At 38.9% G+C, this 27,032-nt stretch overlaps 1 protein-coding gene and 1 pseudogene across 4 annotated transcripts in view; one reads left to right on the top strand and one right to left on the bottom strand.

Annotated features, from left to right (window-relative positions):
• Tmem164 (transmembrane protein 164) overlaps positions 1-27,032 on the bottom strand; it is a 172,254-nt gene that overhangs the window by 76,655 nt on the left and 68,567 nt on the right. For all 4 annotated transcript variants that reach the window (XM_013025885.1, XM_013025887.1, XM_013025886.1 and 1 more), the window contains 2 exons: positions 25,440-25,489; positions 2,000-2,066 (listed from right to left, as the gene is read on the bottom strand). In XM_013025885.1, the coding sequence (XP_012881339.1) occupies positions 2,000-2,066; positions 25,440-25,489 (117 nt within the window). The remainder of the gene's footprint in view (positions 1-1,999; positions 2,067-25,439; positions 25,490-27,032) is intronic.
• On the top strand, positions 7,078-11,600 carry LOC105992771 (annotated as a pseudogene).

The raw sequence follows: 27,032 nt of genomic DNA, 5'->3' as shown, positions 1-27,032 counted from the left end.
TTTCTGCTAGGCCCCCTTACCTTGAATCTGATAGGGCTGCTGAAAATGAAGAAAGCAGCTGTACTCTCTGCTGAGTAAATGGGAACAAAGTGAGTGGAGTGATAGCACAAATAGCAGGTTGCCTCCCCAGGCAAGAAAGGATTCATGTCTGCTCGGACAATGCTTCACAGCCCTGAGCCAGTAAGAAATACTGCTGAGCTGTGTGAAATTAGCCAGTTTTTTTTTTAAGTGGAGATTTATTCAGTCAATTGGGAGTTATTTGCACCATTCTGTGGTATATTACCCCTGCTGCTCTGAGATCAAGGCAAGAGTGCTTGTAAGTTTGTCCATTTGTTTTGTGCTAGGGATGGATTCCAGGCCTTTGTACATGCTATGCATGCTCTCTACCCTGGAGCTGGACCTACCAGCCCTAAGGTGGTTTTCATTCTGCAGTTCAGCAGGAAAATTCATGCAGGTCACATTATACAGGATGTAGAATGAAGAGCACTGGGGCCTATAGTAACAGCCTGTGACTGGTGATGCCAGTCCTCAGAGGAACATTGGCCAGAACACATCCTGCCTATTAAGACAGGGACAGCATGTCCTTCTCTTTTCAACCTGACAATGGTCTACCTAGAAGGTAGGACCAAAGGCTCTGGGATAGAAGTTTCCAGGCCTTGTAACCTAAACCTGGAAATCCAAATTACCATACACAGGGAGTATGGGGCCTGAAATAATGCATTTCTAGCAAGTAGTACCCACGTTACCATCCTTGGGCCACACTTGAAGTTACATACTTAAAGTAACAGTTATTAGTGCCTGACACACTGATTATCCAGCAGCAATCCTAACCCCCTCCCCCATGGCACCACATGGTTACAAATGTTCATTCTGTCATCATCCCACACCATACCAATCAAACCCTCCAAGTTTGGGATTTGGCAAGCCTCTGGGTTTTTTTTCTCTTTGTGGTGCTGAGGATGGACTTTGGGCATGCTACGCAAATGATCTACTTCTGAGCCATACTCCCAGTGAAGCAAATTAGTTGTTTGAAGTCTACTGAGGGTTCAAAATCACTGCTCCATATAAATGCTTTCTCTTTTCATTCCTACTGCCAAGGCACATGAATCTATAGAAGTACAACTGCTATGAGGACGTGGCTGGTGTATGTAGGGGAGGACATGAATACATCCTTCAGAAGGAGCAATGCATAGTTGTCATTTTGGCATCAAGAGGCCCAGGCTCTAGTCGTGTCTACCACTTAGAATTGCCATGATTCCCCAAACAGTGGTATTGGGTTTTTTCCCCCTGTGTAAAACAAGCAGCCCTAATACATACCTGTTATATGAAATGACCTTACAAAGGATAAAATGCCATGTAATGAAAAAGATTGCCATTTCGAGAGCTAAGCTATGAACTTTGTGTATGAGGCACATTTAAGTCACTGAAGCAGAAAGCTGTAGTTAGAGTTGATTTCTTTCCCTGAGCTTTCTAAAGTGGCCTGTTTATATTTCCTCAGCCCCAAATAGAGGAGTGTGAGAACTCACCACCTCAAGCTTCTAAAGCCAACTTCTCAGGAAGCTGGTTTATCACCTGCACTCTACCACAGTAGGATTCTCCCTGCTGCCATAGGGTGTGAGTGGATGTATGGCCCATGCTCAAAGGTACCCTTGGGAAAGTAAACAGCTTTTGAGCCTGCTGCCAGATTATCCTAAGCATAAACATCTGAAAGTCTCTACTATAGGACCTCAGTCTATTTTCTTCCTACCAAACTTCTCCAAGAGCTTCTGAAGATTTCTTTGATCTATACTAGCTCTGATCTAAACCTTAATTGCAGCCCCAGAATTCCACCACTGAGCTTGCCTGTACTCAAAGGAGACTGGGTCATCAAAATATAAAAACACACTAACATATGCAAATAGTCATGTTTGCATTTGGGCTAAGAATCACTGGACCACAAAAGGGGTGAGAAAATCCTGTTTTAGATGTCACTGATAAGATTCTAGAGGAAGCTACTCACCAGCCGGGTGTTTACCACAGGAAACAGCAGTGCCAGAAGAGCTCCATTCAACATGTGCATCTGTAACCTAGAAGATAAAAGGAGATCAGGTTCACATATCATGCTCAGACTCTGATGTAAATATAGCAGAAATGCAGGTTAAGCCAGACCATATGGGAAAGAGCTATGTATCCATGTGACTGTCTGAAAAACAGTCTTAGAGTTTGCACACATGCCAAGTCAATTCAAAGCAGCATCGTATGAATTCACTGAAATGTTCTAAAGAGCCCTGTCACTGCTTCAGATAGCCCAGAACACTTCCTGAACACAAGTTAGTTACAGCACCTCATTGCATAACAAGTTCTGTGCTCCCTAAACGCTCAGGCAAACCCAATCAGCAGCTTCAACAGCTAATGCATTAGTAAACGGTAATACAGAACTTCGATGCTCCTTTGTCACTGCAGAATCCAGTTTCTTAGATTACCCTTGCCCATTTACAAAGCTTCAGCCAGTCCTCTTCTCAGACAAAGCACTGGACAGAAAAGGGCTTCAGAGTTTTGTGAACCTTGTTTCCCCACAGGCCAGATATGCTAGCAAGAATTGCTGCTGGTGATAGGGCCATCTTGCACCCCTCCAGGCTTTCTTGGGTCTGTTTTATATAATGGGCTCTGTAGCATAAAAGCAAAAGAAAGCTTAAGACATGGTTCAGTGGTAGAGAACTTGCCTAGCATGCATAAGGTCCTGAGTTCCATTCCCAGCATGGGGTGAGGGAAAAGAAGGTGAAGATCATTACGTAGTGATACTATTTCCTAGATCCAATATCAGACTACTAAAAACCCATCATAAGTCGAGAGCTATTCACTCAGGAACACAGTCTACTTCTGAGAAATTAGAGGAGGGATTTAAGCAGCTTTCTTCATCATTCAAAGCAAATTGGTCTTTATTATTGATGGAGACAGAAAGAATGATAGTTTTGTTCCAGTTGAAGAAAAGCTGATTTGATGGTTTAGGACAAAGTCAACCTGCCTCTCACATGATATACAATACTGAAGACATGGTGCCTCACATAATGCGCTCTCTCTCTCTCTCTCTCTCTCTCTCTCTCTCTCTTTATCTCTCTCCTTCCCTCCCTCTTCAATCCTCTGATACACAGAAGTCCTAGCAGAAAAGGACATGCCCTGATGAAGAAGGCAGGCGATATAGTCCTCTTTTGTAAGACTAAGACATTATACAAAGACTCCCCAGAAACCAGCCCAGAAGCCCCAAGGCTGCATTTGATATTCCCCAGTGTGTTTGTTCCAGCTATTCTTTATCACCAAGGCCTCTAAAATGGTGATACTGTGTACTTAATATATTCAAGGACAGTATCTAATTAATTGCTTCATATGAACTAGCTCAATTAATTTTTACAGAAATCATTCAAAACAGGTAGAAAGACTCTTCTCACTTTGTTGATAAGGAAATCTAGTTCAGAAAAGTAATTATCACAAAATTTCCAAGATCTTCCCCAATCTTAGCAGATTCCAGGCCTCAAACTCTTACATCCCTCCTTCTGCCTTATAGCTGAGTCACTCTCCTTGTCCTCAGATAGCAAAACACTGATGATCTTTTGCTGATCCTTTTAATTGCAGGTTCTCCCCACCTCCTCCTGAATTCCCTGTCCCAGTTTTGTTTTTTTTGGGGGGGGTCGGTCATGGGGTTTGAACTCTGGGCTTGGGCAATGTCCCTCAGCTCTTCAGTTCAAGGCAAGCGCTCTACCACTTGAGCTACAGTGCCACTTCTGGTTTTCTAGTGGTTTATTGGAGATAGGAGTCTCACGAACTTTCGTGCCTGGGCTGGCTTTGAACCATGATCCTCTCAGCCTCCTGAGTAGCTAGGATTACAGGTGTGAGCACTGGTACCCGGCTGTCCCAGTCTTATTTCCACTAAAACAACTCAGAAAAAGGTGCTGTGGTTCAAGTGGTAGAACACTACCCTTGAGCAAAATAGCTCAGGGACAGCTCCCAGGCCACAGTTCAAGCCCCAGGACCCACTCACACAAAAGAAAGTAATGAGAAGGCATAACGAAGAATGTCACTCTGCTACCTAAGGTTACTGCACAGTTTCTGGAAGTTCATTCAAGGGTGTACCCAGTAAGGATTGCAAGCATAAGGTGAAGTAGAGGCTAACCTAACCCTGACTCTGGACCCTTCTCTATGCTAGTGACTGCATCAACAGTAAGCCTGGGAGAGAAAAATAATTACATGGATATCCAAGGTGAAGCTGGATTCTGGTGCCAAACTTTGCCATTAACCTCAAAGGAATGTTGGAATTTTCACAAGGCCAATTAGATATTTGGGTACTAAAAGTTACATCTTGCAGATGGTGGAATTGATCCTATTAGAACTAGTTCAGGATGTTGAGGTGTTGCATAGGAATTAGTATATCAACTCAAAACGAGCTCAACAAGGCGAGGTTTACTTTTGCAGAAGGGTGAACCATCAGCTAAAAATCTGGCAAGCAAGCACACAGAGCAAGGAGGCTGCTCTTTTTTTATCCCTAACCCTGCAAGCCCTGCTCTCTGCTCTGACTGGCTGAGCTCAGGTTCACAATCTGCAAAATGATGTGGTTTAATGAATAGCGTATAATTAAAATTTAAGGAGTGTCTAACAGGATGTCTTAAAGTGCAGCAGGAAAAGGATGTAACTAAAATATAATTAACAAGGGCCAAGGCACCTGGCCAAAGCAAGAAATTTTCCGAAAAACAATTCTAATAAGAAAGGAAGCAAACTATATTATAAAAAAGACACTTTTCTCATAGTCCAATAGCAATGATAAAGAGGATAAAATCAGTATCAACATTAAAAACAAGAAAATTCTTTGCTGGTAGTAGAGTGCTTTGCTAGCATGCATGAAGCACTGGGTTCAATTCCACATAAACAGAAAAAGCTAGAAGTGGCAGTGTGGCTCAAGTGGTAGAATGTTAGCTGTGAGCAAAAAGAAGCTCAGGGACAGTGTCCAGGCCCTGAGTTCAAGCCCCAGGACTCACAAAAAGAAAAAGAAAAAGAAAATTCCTACATAAAGGCAACACTTGGCCTACGCATAGTACTCATGCCTGCAACCCCAGCTATTCAGAAAGCAGGATCACAATTCTGTAATTATGGGATATTGCTAACTTTTTGTCCAGCCTGGACAAAAAAGAGCAGGAGATATAGCTCAAGTGGTACAGCGTAGCAAATACAAGACCCTGAATTCAAACTTAGTTACTGCCCCCCAACAAAAAAAGAAAAGTCAAGCTTATTTCTGAGTTCTCAAAATTCAATTATGCCAGCTCCATATATGCCAAAGGGTAGAATGACTGTCTTTCATATGCAAGGAGGTCTTGTATATTAGTCATTACAAAATACCTAACAAAAGGTTGAGGGTTGTGGCTCAAATGGTACAATGTTTGCTTAGCATCAACAAGTCCTCAGCCCGACCACATTCAAAAAAATCTAACACATAATGAACATTTCTACATACAAATCACTGGGCAGGATATTCAAATGTATCATCTCATTCAATTCTCACCATTTTTTATTACAATGATCTTCATTTGGTATGAAAACCAAGATCACAGATAATAAGGGAAGGAGGGAAGAAGGAAAATGAATGAAAGGAACAAAAGAAAAAGCATAACAAAGGAATCATGCCAGAGAGACAAACTTAAAAAGGAGAGAGGAAGGGAAAGGGGAGGGGAAAAAAAGGGATGGGAGGGGCAGAGATGGGAGAAAAAGGCTTTAAGTAGACTTGCTAGCCTTTCAGACTGTAGAAGTGTGCTCTTCCCCAAAGGGCTACTCATAGATAGCAAAGGCTAAGTCAGAGTTGTGCTATTTATATGCAAACTAACAAGCCCACAGCCAGGATTCCTCCACCTGACAACGCTTACACTAAAAAGGCAATACTCCTCTACATTAGTCATCTCAAAGGCAGGTACCAGGTAACTAGGAATATCTCCCTCAGTTTAGAGCCTATGGAAATAAATCAAACTAGACAAGTATGAACTCTTTACCCAGCCCTACTTCTCTCCCATGGAAGCTTCAATAAGGATAGTGGCCTAAACCTTCCCCTTCTGCATCCAGTCTTTCCCATCTTGATGTCTTTCCCATATAACCCTGCTTAGAGTTCCAGATCCCTGTGAGTATAACCAACTTTGTTTTCCTCAGCTTTTCTTCTACCACCTCTTAGGGATATACCTAACTGATCATCACACAGAAGAATACAAAACTGCCATTACTACTCTCAAATATTTCCTGTAAGTCATTTTAGTTTTATATATGCTACTGTGCTCAGTTGGCTTAGTCAGTAAGAACATGTAACTTCAAATAAAGATATCAATTCTCATGAATATAATCTATAGACTCAGAACAATTTAATTTTTTCTACAGAGATAAACTGAATCTAAAGTGTATATGGGAGGGCAAGAAATAGGAGTAGCTGAATTAATTTTGAAAAGAAGATAGATGAAAAAATCATACTACCTGATTTTAATGCTTACTGTAAAGATACAATGAGCAAAGTAATGTGGTCTTGGCCAAGAATTGACACATCATTCAATGGAACAGAACCAACACTGATAGGGTTATTAGACAACAGTGTAAATGATATTGTAGAAATTAGATATCCATATATAATATAGTGTACACACATAAGCTAAACCTCACACTTTATATAAAGGCTGTCATAAATCTAAATAAAAATGTAAAGCTATACAATTTTAGGAGAAAAATCTTCAATCTTAGGAAAGCAATTCTTCGACATAACATAAAAAATGCATACAGAAAAATACAATAAACAATCAAAATTTAAAACTTAATCTGAAAAATGCTTGTAAAGATAAATAAAGCGAGAGAAAATGTGTACAGTTTAATCTTCAAACTCAACAATTAAAAAAATCAATTTAAAATAGAAATATGGGACTGTGGGTTGTAGCTCAGTGCTTGCCACATGTACACAGCACTGTGTTCAATTCCTAGCACTACCACCACCAAAAAGTGGGGCGGGAATGCAAACTAAAACACAATCAGAAGTCATTCCTTACCTACCAATAGAATTGCTAAAATGAAATAGTCACACTAGAAATGGCCAAGAAGGCTATAGAGATACTGAAACTCTCATACATTTTCAGTGGAAGTATAAAATCTAAGAGCAATTTAGAGGAATCTGGCAGTGTCTTCTACTCCTGGAGGTTTACCTCCTGGAATGAAAAATTGTATTTCCCCCAAAACTGTACACAAATGTGTACAGTAACTCCATTCATAATAGCTAAAATGTGGAATACAACTGTAAGTCCATATGTCCTTTCCTCTCATGAATGAATATACAACTGTGGTACACACATACTATGGAAAATCACCAGCAACATAAAGGTTTAGACAACTGCTTCATCTAACCACATAGACAAATCTCAAAGGTATTATGCTGCATGTACAAAACCAATCTCAAAAAGACACATGAAGTAATGTTCCATTTATATTCTCAGAATAACAAAACTTCAGAGAAGAACTGATATGTGGATGCCAGGTTTTTGGGATGTGGCTATATGTATGAGGAATTTTAAGAAGTGATAAAATGTGGTGCTCGTCATATAATCCACACGCATGTTAAAACTCAAAGAACTGTTGGGTTCAGCTCCATTCTTTTAGTCAATATTTAGGCAGCACTTTTTAAAAAGTGAACTCAAATATTTTACTTCTTTCAAATGTTAATTGGCTATTGTACTGTATAGTTTTCGTATTTTGATTGAAACCCTCTAACAACTCTGTAAATTTTAATTCATTTTAGTTGATTTTCAGTACTATTTACATAGGATTAATTTTTACGGATATAAGAAATGTGCTGTATTTTAATAAAATTCACTTGTATGTGTGTTGTAATCTCTAAAATAATGACAAAACAGCTTCTTTAAAAAAAAACTCAGAGAACTTTATACTATAAAAGAAACTTTAGTATATGATACTATTCAAAATATACATGAAAATCAAGACAATAAATTCTCCCAGTCCCCAATGTTAGCTTTCACATCCACTGAGTATTGTTTTAAGTCATCTAAACAACGCTTTCTCACCCTAGTCCATTTTATCGTGAAATTTTCAAACAGATGAAAAAATATAAAAAGTAATATAATATGTACTCGTGTGTTTCACATCCTATTTTAATCAATTTTAACATTGACTCAGTTGAAGCCCTTTCTGAATAGTATTCATCTGCCCCACCCCTACCAGAAAGAACCTCAATTCTAAAAATATTTCCTTTCTGTTCACATTTTATATATTTATTACATTCATATGTATTCATAACCCATATATAGTGTTATGTTTATCCCATTAAATGTGTAGTAGTGTAAATATATACATAGTGCATCTTCCATAAATTATACTCTTTATCCATCATGGCTTCTTCTAAAGATCCATGTTAATATATATAGTTCTTCTTCATCTGTATTTCATTGTTATATAATATTTAATCTTATGAACATATCATATACTATTTGTCCATTATCATGTTGATGCATTATCAGAATCTACTCTTTTCCCATTGGCCAGTTATGTTAAGATTTACTTTCTGTAATTTATATTATAAATAAAATAGCTCTACTTCTATCATCCTGGAGTCCAGGATCTTTCTGCACTGATGTTGTTTTTAAGTTCATGTCCTAAGAGCATACTTTTCTTGTGACAGCATAATCATGTCACATGATAAAAAATACAATTTATACTTTACACTTCAGAACTCACAGATCAGAAAGCATGACAACTAGCCATGTAGCTCATACCTATGAGCCTAGTTTCTCATCAGACTGAGATCTGGAAAATAGAGATTCAAAAGTCAACCTGGGGCTGGGAAGGTGGTTCAGTGGTAGAGCGCTTGCCTTGCATGCTCGAGGCCCTGGGTTCGATTCCTCATCACCACATAAGCAGAAAAAAAAAAGCCGGAAGTGGCGCTGTGGCTCTAGTGGTAGCGTGCTAGCTTTGAGCTGAAGAGCTGAGGGACAGTGCCCAGACGCAGAGTTCAGGCCCCACAACCAGAAACCAGACCCTCCCCCCCGCCAAAGAAAAGTCAACCTGTACAGAAGTTAATGGGGTTGCATCTCTAATTAATGAGCAAAAAGCCAGAATGGAAGCATTGTTCAAGTGGTAGAGCCCAAGCCATGAACAAGAAAACCAGGAGACCATCCTGATATTAGCACATAAAAAAGAGAAAAAAAGACAAATGTTGAATCTAGGTGAGATCATATGTCTTCATGTTTACTTTTCTATACATCTGAAAAAATTCAGAATAAAAGCTGAAACACATAAAATGAAAAAGTAAGAAAAATCAGACAAGAGTAACAGTAGTACAAAGACAGTTCCTGATTCTAGCCAGTGGCTTCCTACTTCCTTATTCTGGATCAAATGAGGTTCCAGAGCATATCTTTCCCCTTTTAAAGTTCAGGATGTTGGCAAAAGCTTTTATCTAGAAGGTACTCAAAGGGTGAGAGGTTACCTATATAAAAATGACCTTAATTCTGAAAATTTCCTTATGTGAATTAATGAAAACAATTTCATTCTGAACTTATAATGGTGATATACAGAGATGGTGAATTAGGAAGAAAAGGATAATGCTACTCATTATCCACACTCACTAAGTGCTTCGCATATATATCAGCTTCCATGCTATGAGATTTACATGGGTCATCTCATCTAATTGTCACAACCATTCAAGGAAATAGTTACTATTAATAGACTCCTTTTCAAATGAAGTAGAGGCTGAAGCTTTTAGCCTCACTTGAGATCATAAAGCAAGTAACAAGCACAAGGAGAGCCAGTGCCACCTACTTCTGGTACATTACTAGATAACCTTCAAAATACATGTAGCCAATAAACAAGATATTGAATGATCAGGGCGCTGTTTCAACACATTATACTGTATTAATCCAAGTCAAGCAATATCTCTACTGTCATTTGAAATAAGATTTAAAGGAATATTTATTAAGATGGGGAAAAACAATTATGATCTATTAACTTTTAAAATATGCCAAGGTAGCATATACAGAATAATCATATTATTTCTGAAAAATGAAACTAATTAGAAATTATACTAACATCTTAACTAGAATCATCAGCCAGTTTTATTGTTGCCTTTATTGCTTTCTGTAATGTTTGATTTTTTCCCCTTTTCCATAAGGAGTCTATCTTTGTAATAAAAACAAAGGACTTCTACTTCATCATTATCAATTGCACAGCTCCTATATACTATGCCCAAACCTTTTCTGTGATGTTCTATTGCTCTTTGTGTGGAATTGCTCTTGCCCAATACATAGCATAGAAGATTGCTCCCTTGGCTTTCATTAGGACTGGGTGGCCTGACAAAAACAGGCCCCAAAAGATGTGTCCCCATTCTTCTGCTGAGTACAGTTTGCCATGGTTCTCAGAATGGAAATAGTTATCTTAGTCTCTAGCCTTCCTTTTATCTGGAAATGATACACATCCAAAGACTTGTCTACAGAAAGCACAGCAGCCCAGGATGAAGAAAATAAATAAGTAGAAGCAGTTCTGCTCCACAAACCTTCTTCAAGCACATTTGGGAGACTTGCGTATATGTGAGGAGGAAGGTAGCTTTCTCTGTGCATTTGAAATGGAAGAAAATCCTGTAATTGACTTGAAAACTTCCTTCTTCGCCATGCCTTAAGGAAAGAATATAGATGAATGCAATGTAGGACCCTGACAAGTGGCAATCTGCAGAATCATCATGTATTGCTTTCTCTCCCTTGACACAAACTAAGGTTGTATAGTCCCAAGGTAACCTTCCAAACATATTACTCAGCAATAAGTCCAAACCTAACCAACAAAGCAACTTCCTCAATGGTGAAACTTTTGAAAATATCATATGACACAAGCCAAATCTTAGTTCAGAATCTATCAGTATCCACAGTAACTGATCTGATGAGCATTGGGAAAAGGGGTACTGAGATGTAAACTATTCCAACACTAAAAACAGATTCAATCTGAGTCCCATTTACAACCTCAGGGCAATCCCAGATAGCTGAGGCTCTCTAGGAAAAATCCTACTGTTTAAAAATGAGAGGGTAGACCTGTGTTTGGAGTCAAGGTAGAGGAATATGCCCAAAAGCGGTGACCTTGGAGAATTGTGGATGACTGTGGTGGGGCCTTTACAATGGTAGGTACCATAGGTGGCGGCATCTTCCAAGCTAGCAAAGGTTTTCGAAATTCTCTTGTGGGAGTGAACCACAGAATATGAGTGAGTTTGACAGCTATTAAAACCAGGGCTTCCTAGTTGAGAGGTAGCTTTGAAATTTGAGGTGGTTTGTTCTCCATGATTGACTGTATTATGGTTCAAGTCAGAGGAAAAGAAGATCTCTGGAACTCCATCACTTAGTGGTGCCTTAACAGGAGCCATTCTGCCCATCAGAAACAGACTGGTGGCCATGGTTAGGTCAACAGCAATAGGAGGCATTCTCCTCGCTTTAATTGAAGGAGCTGGTATCTTGTCAACAAGATTTGCCTCTGTACAATTTCCCAAATGTCCTCAGTTTGCTGAAAACCCCTCCCAGTTGCCTGTAAGCCAGTTGGGGTCCTCACCTTTTGGAGACCATGGACAATAGCAATAGATATTCTTTCCTAGGATTTCTTTGAATGAGCTGTAGTTCAAGAAGGATTTCAGATCAAGTTACATACAATCTGTTTTTACAACTACAGGTGGGACAACTGTGGACAAATAGGTTGTGGAGAGATATTTAGCACTTTTTTCTATTTAAAGGAACCATGGAAGGAGGATAAATGATGCTGTGTTTATTTATACACACTTGGATTGCATTGTGATCAGAGCCAATGTCCAATAACATTAAAAGAAAAGTGTTTATAAGAAGAAGGACCAAAGGGCAAATAACAGTGAAACATGATCATCAATTGGGGACTTCTCTACCTGGTTATATGTGCACAGTTGATGAAACAATAAAAAGCTCCTGGAGCTTAAAAAAATTGGAGGGTATATGGCCAGGTGCTGGTGGCTCACACCTGCATTCCTAGCTACTCAGGAGAATGAGATCTGAGGATCTTGATCAAAAGCCAGCCAATGCAGGGAAGTCTGTGAGACTATCTCCAATTAATCACCAAAAAGCCAAAAGCTATGGCTCAAGTGGTAGAACATTAGCCTTGAGCACAAAAGCTCAGAGACAGTGCTCAGGCTCGGAGTTAAGCCTCAGGAGTGGCACACAAAAAATTGGAGGGTATAATAAATGTAATCTAGAAAACAGGCACCCATCCAGCTAATAAGCTATCTGAATATAAGGTCCAAAGGCTAACAGGGTATCAATCCTGCAGTGCCATGATCACATGTCAAGGTGCCCTCATTTTTACCCTCATCTACTCCCAAGCTTTCCTCACCTATCTTGACTCCCACCTGGCCTACTATAGTCTCTCCATCCAGCAAGACACCTCTGCAGCCACGATGAAATTTCATCTCCCCTCCTTCAAAAACCTCTCTGGACTGAGTGATCAGATACAGATGAGCAAATAATCCCACTTGCAGTGTAGATCCATTCCTCTCCACATGCACATAAAGAGGAATACATTTCAAGGCTTCAGTGTAGGGGGGAGGTGCTGTGCAATCTCAAAGGCAGCAAGTTTATACTAATGCCTCTGCTATGCACATCTTTTACCCAGGGCAGGACTAGGGGAAAGAGTTCACTGCCATCATACAGTGTCACTTATTCATTTCCACAGGTTCTCTCTTCACATTCAATTCCACAGGTTCTCTCTTCCCACCCCTACTGCTCATATTTAGGTAAACTAGTATATTAATTTTTCACAGTCAACTAAACTGTCTGACCACTACACAAAGCCAGGAAATCTTAGCTGCCATTCCCTTTTCCATTTATTCCTTCAAGATATCCCAGCTCAGAGAGAATTCCAAAACACTAGCCTCTCTAAGAATTTCTCAGTCCCTTGTAAAACCTTCATCTGAAAAGTATTACCAGCTGGGCAAGGAGGTATAGACCTGTAAGTTCCAGTGACTCAAGAGGCTGACATGGAACAACCATCTGAGCTAGGAGTTAAAGACCATCTTGTGTACAACAGGGAGACTGTCTCAAATGAATGAACAAAAGCGCCAATGGCTCAAGCCTGTAATCCTAGCTACTCAGGAGGCTGAGATCTAAGGATCACAGTGCAAAGGAAGTCCGTGAGACTCTTATCTCAAAAAAAACACTAGAAAACCGGAAGTGTCACTATGGCTCAAGTGGTAGAACACTGGCCTTGAGCTGAAGAGCGCAGGGACAGTGCTCAAGCCCAGAGTTCAAGCCCCACTACTGACAAAAAAAAAAGCAGCAACCATGGGCTGGGAAGTTAGCTCAGTGGTAGAATGCTTGCCTCGCATGCATGAGGCTCTGGGTTTGATTCCTCAGCACCACATAAGCAGAAAAAAAAAGCCAGAAGTGGTGCTGAGGCTCAAGTGGTAGGGCACTAGCCTTGAGCTGAAGAGCTAAGGGAGAGCTCCCAGGCCCAGAGTTCACACCCCATGACCATAAAAACAAACAACAACAACAACAACAAAAAAAAGCAGCAACCAGCACACCAAAGAACAAGCAAAGAATTGGAGACTTCTATGGTGGGACCCATGGAAAACCTTCTACTATCTGCTGACCATACTTTTCTTCAGCACAGATAAGAAATCCAACAGAGTGATTGGGAGACTTCAGAGTTCTTTTGGTTCACACGATTGATGGCTTCAGTAGCCCCCAGATTTGAGATGTTAGCTTTAATGAAGTTTCACATGGGAGAACGGACAATGGAACTGGATATGCCAACCCAGCTCCCTGAACAACATTGAACGTATCAGAGATATGTTTCTCCTACTGCCAGCCACTGAACAGACAAAAGACCCTGGGTCTGTCCAGGTCTTAGCCAATATGAGGGCTGCCAAGGCGAGAGCTGAGAAACCAAGAGTTTCATCTGCACAGCACTGAGAGAAAAGTAGCCTAGGAACAAGGAAGCACTGTTTCCAGATGGCAGGACCCACATTGTCTGCAGAAACATCTAGCTCAGGCTTATGGCTTCTCTGATCTAGTCTGTGGTCATTTAATAACTTAAATCTAAGGACTTTATAACTTTGAGATTGAATAATACCATCTATAGGAAGCAACCCTAGTCACCAGTATGTCTATACGTGTGAAGAAAACACTGGCTAATGTTAAGATGCCTCTGATGTGAACACATGGGAGAGTTGCAGAGTTTTCCTAAGCCTTGAAAGAAAAAGACAATCCCTTTGCTGATGCTTAGGTCACAAGGGATGAGTATAAACCCTGTGGGTTACCATCCTTTAAAAAAACGGAGGGCCCACCAATTGTAACCACTCTGTATGGTATTTTCACAATAAAAAAATAAAATAAAATGCAAGGAAAAAGCAGAATAAACAATAACAAAAAACAGAGGGTATCAGTATGACAAAATATAGCTTCTATTATCCTCCTGTTTAGGTCAATGACATTTTATGGAACACAGACACACTCATTCCTTTGCATATCTTTCTTACTACTGTGAAGTAGTTCAAGTAAAGATCAAAGAACCCTGAAGGGACAGAGCACTTGCTATCTAGCCCTTTTTTTCTTTTGGGTCCGGTCGTGGGGCCTGACTATGGGCCTGGGCGCTGTCCCTCAGCTCTTCAGCTCAAGGCTAACCCTTTACCACCAGAGCCACAGCGCCACTTCCGGCTTTTTTTCTTTTTGCTTATGTGGTGCTGAGGAATCGAACCCAGGGCCTCATGCATGCAAGGCAAGCGCTCTACCACTGAGGCACCTTCCAGCCCTCTATCTAGCCCTTTAAAGGTCGCCAACTGCTGTTCTAAACCACAATATGCCCAAGGTTTTTTGTTTAAAATAACACTTGGCTAACAACCACTACATAGTGTCTCCCAGCTTTCCATGAAAATAGAGAAAATAATAAAATTCCCCACATGACTGAAAACATAGACTGAGAGTCATACTACTGCCAAAATCTGGGACAAATCTCCATCTAACAATAAGGCTGATGCTAAAATAAGAAAAAAAGTGACCAGTTCGTGCAGCAGCTTCCAGAAACCTGAGTGACAAGAAGATCCTCAATCTTTGTTCCATCATCAGCCTCATGGTTTACCATCTGGTAATCAATAAACAGAACAGCCATCCCTCTTTCACATGACAATCAGCCACTACCCAAACTAATGCATATCCATTTGGAGACTCTCAATTCTCCAAGTAGAGAGTAAAATATGGTGGGGTTGATCCTAGCATATTACATAAGAATTAAGTTTTCACAAGTAAAACTTGAATAGTCATGCATGTAGAAAGCCCTGGGTTATGACATATATCACGCATTAAGCAATTCCAGATGCTTACTATTAGGGCTACATATTCCACATTGGTTCAACAGAACCCACTAGATGACTAGCACACAAAACTAGAAAACAAGTTAGAAGCTATGCACATCAATCTGCCTACTAAAAGTGCAGCTGACACGTAGCTCTAATCAATATCATGGAAAACATAGAGAAGATATAAAGGCAGTCTACATTATCTGTCTTTGACTAAAAACAGATTCCCCTTTGAATATGCAGAAACACACAAAAAAATACCAGTGTCAATGAAACCCTCCAGCAGCACAAGAAAGACATACATCATTCTGAAGACTGGGAGAAAACACAGGTGTCGGAATTTAGTGCATGAACCAAATGAAATGTTTTAGAAAACTGTTTGTATCCTTAAAAGTATTCAAGAAAACTTGTACTCTATGAAGCAGGTGTAAAAATAAAAGACAATAAAACATATTAAAAAGAAAAACAAACTGCTGTGTGCCAGTGGCTCATGCCTATATACTTAGCTACTCAAGAGGCTGAGACTTGAAGGATCAGTAGCATTCAAAGCCAGCTTGGGCATAAAGTCTGCAATACTCCAATTAACTACTAAAATGCCAGTCTAGAGATATGGCTGACAGAAAACTAGGGATGAGGAAGCAAGATGAGTAAATGTAAGGCCCTGAGTTCAAGACATGGTATGAGGAGGAGTAGGGAGAGGAGGAAGAGGAGCAGGAGGAGGAGTCAGTAAAGAAAAATTATAAAGAAATCAATACTATAATAGCACAATTAAATTTCATGCTGGAACAAGGCATGGAGTTACATCCCTGTATTTCCAATTATGTGGGAAGCAAAATTAGGAGGATCACAATTTAAGGACAGCTTAGGTAGTAAATACAAGACCTAATCTGAAAAACTAAATGCAAAATGACTGGGGCATGGCTCAAGTGGTAGATCATTTGTCTACCAATCATGATACTCTAAGCTCTCTTTACAACAAAAACTCAAAGGTTCAAAAACTACAGTGGAAATGGTAAAGAAAAAAAGCCATCAGATTCAATCAGATTTATAGTATGGAACTCAAATTGGAGTCTCTCACAAGCATGCAGAGGGAAAGAAAAGTTTAAAAGGCACAAAGAACCAGGGAAAAGTACAGTGAGACGCATGAGAGAGTTAAGTGTTCTTTAGCTACATAGTGCAGCACAGACCTTGTTCCTTTGGGTTTCTTATTTATTACAAATTGGTAGTATTCTTCAATGAAATAGATGAAGCAACCCAAAATTTTATATGTAACAATAAAAGACCTTGAATTGTAAAAACAATCCTTAGCAGAAAGAACAGTGCTGCAGGAATATCAATACCAAATTTCAAACTCTACTACAATGCCATAGTAATCACAACAGCTTGGTACTGTCACAAGAACAAGTGAATAGAACTGAAGAACCAGAAATGAACCCACAGACCTATAGCCACCTAATCTTCAATAAAGGAGCTAAAAAATAGAATGGAAGAAAGACAAACTCTTCAGTAAATGGTGCTGGCAAAATTGGTTAAACACCTGTAAAAAACTAAAGCAAGATCCTTATATCACCCTGCACCAGAATCAGCTCCAAATGGATCAAATACCTCAAAGTCAAAGCAGACACCCTGAAAACATTACAGGATGGAATAAGAGAAACTGTAGGGCTTCTTGGCACAGGCAGAAATTTTCTTAAAAGAGACCCAGAAGCATAACAAATCAAAGGTTGGACAAATGGGATTGCATGAAACTGCAGAGCTTCTGCATGGCAAAGGACATAGCTAGCAAGATCAGTAGAAAGCCCACGGATTGGAAAAAGATCTTCACTAGCCACACAACAGACAAGAGTCTAATATCTAAAATACACTTAGAACTCAAAAAATTAAATCCCTCCAAAACAAATCCTCAAAGAAACTATGGCCTGATTAATAAGTGGGCTAAAGACTTAGAGAGATTTCTGTGAAGGGGAAATAAGAATGGCCAATAGACACATGAAGAAATGCTCAACTTTTCTAGCCATAAAAGAAATGCAAATCAAAACAACATTGAGATTCCACCTCACCCCAATTAGAATGGCTATAATCAAGAAATCTAAAACAACAGATGCTGGAGGGGATGTGGCCAAAAGGGAACACTACTGCATTGTTAGTGGAGTGTAAATTTGTTCAACTACTTTGGAAATCAGTATGGAAGTTCCTCAAAAGACTCCACAAAGAGCTCCCTTATGATTCAGCAATACCACTTTTGGGTATTTGCCCAAACGATCACAAACAAGGTCATACTAAAGCTACTAACACAACTATATTTATTGCAGTATTATTCACTATAGCTAAGATATGGAAGCAACCCAGATGCCCCTCAGTAGATGAAGAAAGTATGATAGAGATATATATATATAGAGAGAGAGAGAGATAAATAGATACACATACATACATACATAATACATTCTCTCTCTCTCTCTCAGAATGGAATTCAGTGCCTCCATCAGAAAAATGACATCACCCCATTTGTTAGGAAATGGAAAAACTTGGAAAAAATTATATTAGGTGAAGTAAGCCAGGCCCAATGAAACATAGGTCCCATGGTTTCCCTTATCTGTAATAACTAGTATATGTCTAGGACAAACAGAAAAAGTCAAAAGCTATGTACATATGACCATATAAGATGATGTTAAATGAAATGAACCCCAAGATAGGGACATAAGAGGTTTTATCTTTCTTGCTGTTGTTTTTAATGTACTTATAATGTACTATGTGATTTTTTTTATTTCTTTTGTATGTTCTCCCTCCATGCTATGACCCCTGTTTTCACTGTATCTGATTCCAGTGTCTTGCATCTTGTATATACATTTTTTTAATTTGGGGAGAGGAAGGGAAATAACAAGATGCTGAAATAAGGATACAAGTTGACCCATTGTGACAATGAAATGTAAAAGACACTATGTTGAAAATGAACTTTACAATTTGGGCAGGGAAGGAGGAGGTGGGGAGGTGGGGAGGGAAGGATGATAGGGGAAAGATAAAGGAGGGGGTAATAATACTCAATAGGAAATGCATTCATTACCTTACTGATATAACTGTAACCCCTCCGTACAGTATCTTTACAATAAAAATATATTTTAAAAAAATAAAATAATGGACAAAGTTTAAAAAAAAAAGAATTGGTGGAGCAAGTTGGCTCATAAATGGGACTAGGTGGGTTTCCTAAAAGTGATTGGGACAGGTAATTTATTTTGAAGTCAGTAGTAGGATAGTAAGTACAAAATAATTTCCAAAGGTTGACTGTCTTCCATCACTATGCATTTGGGACTAGTTCCAAGACATCCTTGAAGATACCAAAATCCATGGAAGCTCAAGTCTCTAGTATAAAATGGACATTTGCATATAGCCTACAAACTTCCCATACACTTTGATTAAACTGTAGATGACTGTTGCTAGGTAAACAGTGGCTATACACTGTCAGGAGAAAATGATGAGGAAAAGGTCTAACTGTCCAGATGAAAAATTGTATTTTCCATCTGCAATTGATTGAATCTATAGATATGAAACTTGTAGACATAGCATGTTATGGGAATAGGTTTTGTACAAAACTGAGTGAGCAAAGGCATTCTGTATGTTGGATATTAAAAAGTACTAGTATAAGCCAGGTGCCAATGGTTGACACCTGCAATACCAGCTACTTAGGAGGCTAAGATCTGAAGATTGGAGTTCAAAGCCAGCCTAGGCAGGAAAGTCTGTTGAGGCTCTCAATTATACACTAAAAATGCTGGAAATAGAGCTGTAGCTCTAAGTGGTAGAGCGCTAGCCTTGAGAACAATAGCTCAGAGACAGCGCTCAGGCCCTGAGTTAAAGCCCCAGGATCGGCATTAAAAAAAAAGTGCTAGTATATAAGCTCTTCAGGAAAGAATGATTCAAATCAATCAAATGAATAAAAAGAAAGGGCTCAGACCAAAAGAGACATCAAACAGCCCTGTAAATATAAACAGAACACAACCAACAATCTTGGTACCACTATTAAGCAATCACAGAAGAAAAGAGCCAGGAAAGGAAGTATAGGAAGTCTTCAGGGGCAGAAAGCCACCCAAAAAACTAGAATCCTATGAGTTTGATATGTGAGATCAAAGGCACATCATGGCCAAGGTTGCTATGGGGATGCCCAGGTAGAAACTTGGTCGGTTTTTACTTCACATCCTAGCTGTTTCTGCAGAGGTAGTCTTCCTTTCCAGTAACGTGCTACATCAGCAGTGTTTCACAAGTCATAGGCCAACTTAGGAGCATGGAAAGGAAACAGTTTGAGACCCAACCAGCACATTAGCAAACCATCATTCCCATTGTTAAATGTAGAGAATCCTGTGGAGAACCCTGTCCCCTTTCCACTGTGAAAAGAAGTGGTAGCCCCAATTTACCATGGAGTATGCCATAACTCTTCCCTGCAAGGACTGGGCATGTCTCCATGAAGAACATGCTTAACTGGGCCACTGGTAAACTCACACATAGCAGGCACAGCAAAGGGCCAATGAACAAAGCAAAACACAGGAAAGGCAGTGCTAGTCATGGGACCATAGGTCCCATGGATAGAAAGACCTCAGCAGTGCCTATTTGTGTACACTAAGATTAGTATGGCTTTAAGTAAGAGGCTTTTGCACTTTTTGCATGTTCACTGATAGAAATTACTTCAACAACACAAAGCAAGTGACTAGCAGTATAGGAGTCAGTGAGACTTTTCATCAAATCCATATGCACCATGCACAAGCCATTGAAACTTTTTGAGCCTCAGTTTCCTAGCTCCAACTAGGAATAATAATAGAGCTCTTCCAACAGGTTTGTTAGAAGCATCAAGTAAAGGAATCATGCACATGGCTCTCCATCCGATGTAGCCATGAAGTTAATCTGATGACACATCTTAGCAGGTAAAGAAAAGCAGCTGGACATGGTATCCTATAATCCCAATACCCAGGCAGCTAGGCAGGAGGATTGAGAATAGTCTAGCCTAAGATACATAGCAGATTCCAGGTGAACCTGGGCTACATGGTAAGATGCTGTCTCAAAAAGATTTTAAAAATTGCAAGCCTGTTACTATGTGATCTTAGCTAAATTATTCAGTTACTCATTATTTCTTGGCTCCCAATTGCCTAATGTATACTATAATGTATTTCTTGTTCAAAACATTATTTTAAGTATCAAACAAGGGCAATTTAAGCCAGTATATTTTGAAATAGTAAAGAGATACTAATATAAGGCAAATTTATTATTTTGAGCTGTCTACTTTCTAAAATATTAAGGTTTATTTTCTGCTTTTGGTTTTTGATAGCAACATAGTTTGAATTCAGGGCATCTCGCATGCTTAACTTGCTTGCTCAGCTGATGCTCTTCCACCTGAGTCCTGCTTTCCAGCTCTGTATTTGGTTATTTTAGAGACAGAGTCTCACAAACTTTTCTGCCCAGGTTGGCCTCAAAACATGATTCTCATATTAGTCTTTTGAATAGCTTGTATTATAGGCCTCCAGCACCTGACTGTATGATCTGGTGTGTGTGTGTGTGTGTGTGTGTGTGTGTGTGTGTGTGTGTGTGTGTGTGTGTGTGTGTGTGTGTGTGTGTGTGTGTGTGTGTGTGTAAGACACGGTCTCACTATGTAGACAAGCTGGCCTTGCAATCCTCCTGCCTAGCCTCCCAAGTGCCAAGATAACAAGTATGTACCCTATGCTCAACTAAAATATTCATTTTTAACTTCATATTGTACACAGTATTTCCACAAAGTGGAATAAAATTCTCCCATTTAAAATGGGAGTGTACTATAAAACTTTTGATTAATCTTCAAGGAATTATGACAAAAAACAATCCAAATGTGATTTATGGTTACATTTATATAACATACTTGAAATAAAAAATTATCAAAAAAAAGAAATAAAAAATTACAGAGATAAAGAACAGATTAGTATCTGCAGGAGGTCAGAGATGGAGTGTAAAGGGGGAGGTGGTGAGTATTGCTATAAAAGAGGAACATGAAGGATTGCTATGGTGATGGAGCTGTTCTTTAGATCAAATTACATCAATGCTCATTTCCTGGCATGGGTCCTTTACTATAATTCTGCAAGTGGTTAGCATAGAAGGAAACTAGATAAATGGCACACAGACTTTCTCTGTATTTTTGTACAACTGCAATACAGTACTAGGCTTCACACATTGTATAATTATATCTAATTATCTCAAAGTACTAAATTTCAAAGTGATGTGGAGTGCATAATAAAATCGAAAAAACACAGTAAGTGAACAAAAGACAACTGAAACCTAGGACTAAAGTGGACAAGGTTAAAGGAATACTCATCTTGAGAGATTATGAAAACAGGGCAAGGGAATCAATGAAGATAAAAGCATAAAATTAAATAATAGGAAACACAAATACGATAGAGAAGGTAAAAATCCAAAACAATGTTTTATGTACTGACCAAAAATATCAATAATATGTTGACCAAAAGGATTAAAGTCTAGCTTAAACGACCACGAAAATAGACCGGATTATTTTAAAATAAGAGGGCATTACATACTCTATTAAATTTAGGGCAACAAATTTAAACACAAAAGAAGTGAGAATTTTCCTAACAAATACAAATAACCTAAAAGATTTGAAAAAATTGATAACCATAGAAGACACTGAAAGGTTAATTATGGGTCTGGTATATTCACTAAAAAGGACACCAAGACCAAATGGGCTTTACAGGTGAACTTTGTTGGATATTTAAAAGATTCATATTGTCTAAGGGCAATTAAAATATTCCAAAGCAGAGAAAAAGAAGGAATATTTTGTGGTGTATAACTTTAATCCTCAAGTCTGATGAAAAAGCATATAAAATGACTGCAATGTCACTCATGAATACAGAAGCTAAGTTCCAAATAAAATGTTTACAAATAGAAACTGGCAATATGCTAAAATAATAGTACACTACAATCAGCAGGATTATTCCAGTAATGTAAGAGTAGTTCAAATTAAGAAACTCTATTAACATAATTCATTGTATCTGAAACTATTAGATTGAAGCCACAGGTTCCATTGTCATCACTACATAAATGAATGAATGAATAGCAATCTAAAAGAAAATTAAAACCCAGACAAAAATCTCTTCAGTAATTGCAGAAATTAAACAGCAACAGCAACTATAAAGATAAACAACATTTATATTTTAAATCAGGCAGAGTAGGCCACTGGCATTGAAGTTTTCCTGATTTTCTAGTAAATGTAACAAGAAAATTAAATATGGGCTGAAAATTTGGCTTCAGTGGTAGTGCACCTGACCAACAAGCATGAAGTCCTAAGGTCAAACACCAGTGCAAGGAGGAGGAAAAAGAAGAGGAGGAGCAGGAGGAGGAGGAAGAAAAGGAAGGAAGAAGAAGAGATTAGAGGAGGAAGAGGAGAAGGAGATAAAAAAGGAGAGAATGAAAGAGAGAGGAAGAAGAAAGAGAAAAGAAGGAAGGAAGGAAGGCAGGAAGGCAGGCAGGCAGGCAGGGAGGAAAGGAGGGAGGGAAGGAGGCAGGAAGGGAGGGAGGAGAAAGAAAGAAATGCCTAGTATAACTATTGGGGAAAAATTACCAGAACAAGCGAGAACATTTGATAAGGTAGTTAGATATAACAAATATTTCTAAAATCAATAATCTTTTTTATATTCTAACATAAAGCACTTAGTGATAGAAAGGGAAGAAATATTTTACTCATAACAAGAAAAAGGACTGGTAATTTTTGAGAAATAAATGCATCGAAAAGATATAGAGCAGGTAAAAAGAAAAGGACCTAACTAATTTAAAGTCATAAAATCAGATTAGAAGATAAGGAAAGAAATAGCATGTTATATAAAAAGACCTGTACTACTTAAAAACTAAAATATAAATTTATTGTAATTCTAGTTAGAACCTTAATGGGGAAATATAGGGAAAATGTCATAGAATGGACAAAAATATTTTCAGCTACTATCATCAAATCAGTGTACTTACCATATACACATAAATAGATAAAAGAGAATGATCAATAAATAAACCCTAGTATATAAAACATGAAATAACAAAGATAGCTGTTCAGTTAAGAAGGAAAAATAAGAACTACAAATGGTAGTTATGAAATAATTTAAAATAATGGATGTAAATCTAGTCCTGGGGCTTGAACTGAGGGCCTGGGACTGTTCCTGAGCTTCTTTTGCTCAAGGCTAGCACTCTACCCCTTGAGCCACAGTACCACTTCCTGCTTTTTCTGTTTATGTACTGAGAAATTGAGCCCAGGGCTTAATGCATGCTAGGCAAGCACTCTACCACTAAGGCACATTCTCAGCCCATTGCAGAAGTTTTATAAAAAGAGAATCATCTGTGTATAAGAAAAAGCCATAAACTGGGAACTGCTGGCTCACATCTATAATCCTAGTTACTCAGGAGGCTGAAATCTGAGGACTACTATTTGAAGCCAGCCCAAGCAGAAAAGAATATGAGATTCTTATTGCTGGGGCAAGGGTGCTCAAGTGGTAGAGCACTAGCCTTTAGCCTTGAGTTCAAGCCTAGCGACTGGAACAAAAAAAAATACATAAAAATGTAAGAATATATTATCAGCAAAGCCAAACATATGGATTTTGGGGAAATATCTATAACAACAATGACAGATAAAAAAGCTATTATCTAGCCAGGAATGTATGGTTATTGCTTGTAATCCTATCTACTCTGGAGGCTAAGATCTAAGGATCCTGTTTCAATGTCAGCCAGTCAGAAAAATCCATGAGATTCCCATCTCCAATTAACCAGCAAAAGACTGAAGTGGAGCTGTGGCTCAAGTAGGAGAGCACCCATCTTGAGTGTTAAAGATCAGGGATAGTGCCCATCCCTGAGTTCAAGTCCTAGTTCTGGCACACAAATAAATCTGGCAGCCATATTTATACATGTATACAAATATGCCAATAAATTTAGAAATCACACACTAAAAACCTCCATATACAATATGATCTTTCTTATTAAAAAAGTAAGGCAATAAACTAAAATTATCTCTTGGGAGTGATGCTTATTTTCTTCCTTATGTGTCTATATTTTCTATTTCAATAAACATTACTTTCAACATAATGAAATAAAAGCAATAAATGTTACTTTTAAAACATTACACTAAATAATTGAGTTCATTTTGAAAAGTCAGGGGGGAAACAAATTGAAATATATCCCCTTTCTCTTAGGAGCTGTCCAAGTAAGAAATACATGAAGTCAGGATCCATTACCCCTCAACCCAGCAGGAAAGTTACTCACCTAAGGCAAGAGACTAAGTGGCTATTTCAAAGAGCTATTTGAAGCAGTAAATGGGTATTCTTCCCCTACCTAACACTTTAATGACTTAAGTAAATCAGAAAGCCATTTGCACTGCTCTCAATTATCCAAGGAGCTGCTGAGCTTTTCTTCCTGTTCTTGCCCTGTGGCTGGCCACCATTTCCCTGCTTATGAACAGCTCCAAAAGGGGGGCCCACGAAGGAGAAAGACATGAAATGAATTAAGCCGATTTACCTTCTCATTAGCAGCTCTAATGAAAGGTCTGATGAGTGAGTTGGTCACAACTCATGGTTAAAATGAGGGTTTGGGGACTCTTGCTAATTTCATTTAAGTAAACTTGCTTTCAGAGAAACAAGATTTGCTTGCAATACACTTTAATGGATTCGACAACTTGCTATTTTTTGAGAAAGCCAGGACTTGTAATAAGGTGATATTTTTCTTTCCTCACTTTAATTTGCACTTTAAGAGAAACTATTAGGACACCGAACAAAGCCCTTGAACATGAAGAACCATATGCCCAGGGGAGAAGTAGGGTCACAAGCAGATTCTACAGAGGAAGGAAGCTGTCTGTCTGGTCTCCAACTCTACAGAGCATCTTGAACAGCCCAGCAACCTTCCAAGGGAGCATGTCATGGCTATGTAACTACAAAGATTGGCCTACCAAAAGCCACACATCCACATACAGCATTTCCCTATGCCATGGGCAACTCCAGAGACAAGTTATTAGCCTAAGAAGTTCACAGCACATAAGCCATAGTTATCAAGCAAAGTAGCCCAGTTAACATTAGCAATAGAGCAAAATACAATTTTCTCTTACTTGAAAACAACGATAGCTCCTGGACATGGGGGGCAGGCAAGAAGGAAGATCTGCAATGAAAGAATTAAAAAATTATTAGCAAGAGAAGCAAAGGTTGACTAGTGAGACAGCATTACTTTAATAATAACATACAAACAAAAAAGGACCAAAACTCTCAACAAAAACATAAAAAAGGAAATTTTTCATATTTTATGCATTAGTTAAAAATCCATTTTTAAAAAAATGTAAATAGCAAGCAAGCAGTTTTCCAAAATACAAGTAGATGTTTGTGCTTATCCATGCACACACATACATGTGTGAGGAGAAAGAGACAGAGACTCATTTTCAATGCTTCAACTTCAATATGATAAAAGCCTTAAATGCTGTTAACCAAAGGCGGTAAAGACAGACTGTAGTCATAGTGCATGCTCACAAGTGCCACCTGGTTTGCATCCCATGGGGGTAAGTGGATTTATCAATACCCAACAATGCACACTTTAACAAAAAATATACAAGTTAAATATAGATGTCAGATAAACCAGAGTATTTAGTATTGGTAAGTCTTAAGTGTTGCATGGAATATTTAAGTATCAGTATTACGTACTTAAACTTGTTCAATGTTTGTCTGGAATTCCAGTGGCTCTGTTGTTTTTTGTTTTGTTTGTTTTTGTAATATTGGGGATTGAACACAGGAATTTGTACATGTTAGGCAAGCTGTACCATATGAACCATGCCCACTCCTGGTCTTATATTTTATCAAGCAACCCTACAAAACTAATAACCTGATACCAATCCCCCTACTACCACACACGCCTTCATCTAATTCTTTGTTTCTGGGCATGTCTGGGTCGTTTATGACAGTTGCATTCTCTGCTCAGAAAAGCAAACAGAAAGAATCCTATCCTTGGGCTGGGAAGGTGGCTCAGTAGTAGAGCCCTTGTCTTGCATGCATGAGGCCCTGGGTTCAATTCCTCAGCACCACATAAGCAAAAAGAAAAAAGCCGAAAGTGGCACTGTGACTCAAGTGGTAGAGTGCTAGCCTGGAGCTGAAGAGCTGAGGGACAGCGCCCAGGCCCAGAGTTCAGGCCCCACGACCGGACCCCCCCCAAAAAAAAAGAAAAAAAAAGAATCCTATCCTTCACGACCAATCAGATCCCCACTTTTTGGTGTGATCTAAGTCTCAGTTACAACCTTTGAAAATGTGCTGTTTGGTCTTCACTTATGCAATTTTTTCAAATGCCACCCAGAAGTAAAGTAAAAAAGTTCTTAGTAAAACTTATTAAACATGCATATTCCTAGGTTCTCCCATTAAGAACTTGGACTCCACAAGCCTGAGACCCCAGATGTTCAAACACTCCTGGTAGCAAATTTGCTGCAGGCTTGATCTTAGGTTGGAATACTACATGAATTGAAGACAGTGAGCCTCAAAGAATGCAACTCAGGTCTGTAAAGCTCCTTTACCTACAGTGATTGAATGGTGCAGCTTAGCAATCACTGACCTGGGTCCCTGTCTGGTTGAGCATTTTGATGAATATAGATTATCTGCATTAAGGACTTGTTGACTTGGCACATATATGTTCTTTAATATTTTATTCGGCAACTCTTTCAGAGTGT

The sequence above is a fragment of the Dipodomys ordii genome, unplaced genomic scaffold (assembly GCF_000151885.1).
Source record: "Dipodomys ordii isolate 6190 unplaced genomic scaffold, Dord_2.0 Scaffold88, whole genome shotgun sequence".
In the NCBI taxonomy this organism is placed as follows: Eukaryota; Metazoa; Chordata; class Mammalia; order Rodentia; family Heteromyidae; genus Dipodomys; species Dipodomys ordii.
Note: the sequence above shows the minus strand (reverse complement) of the source record. Positions and strands in the feature narration are given on the sequence as shown.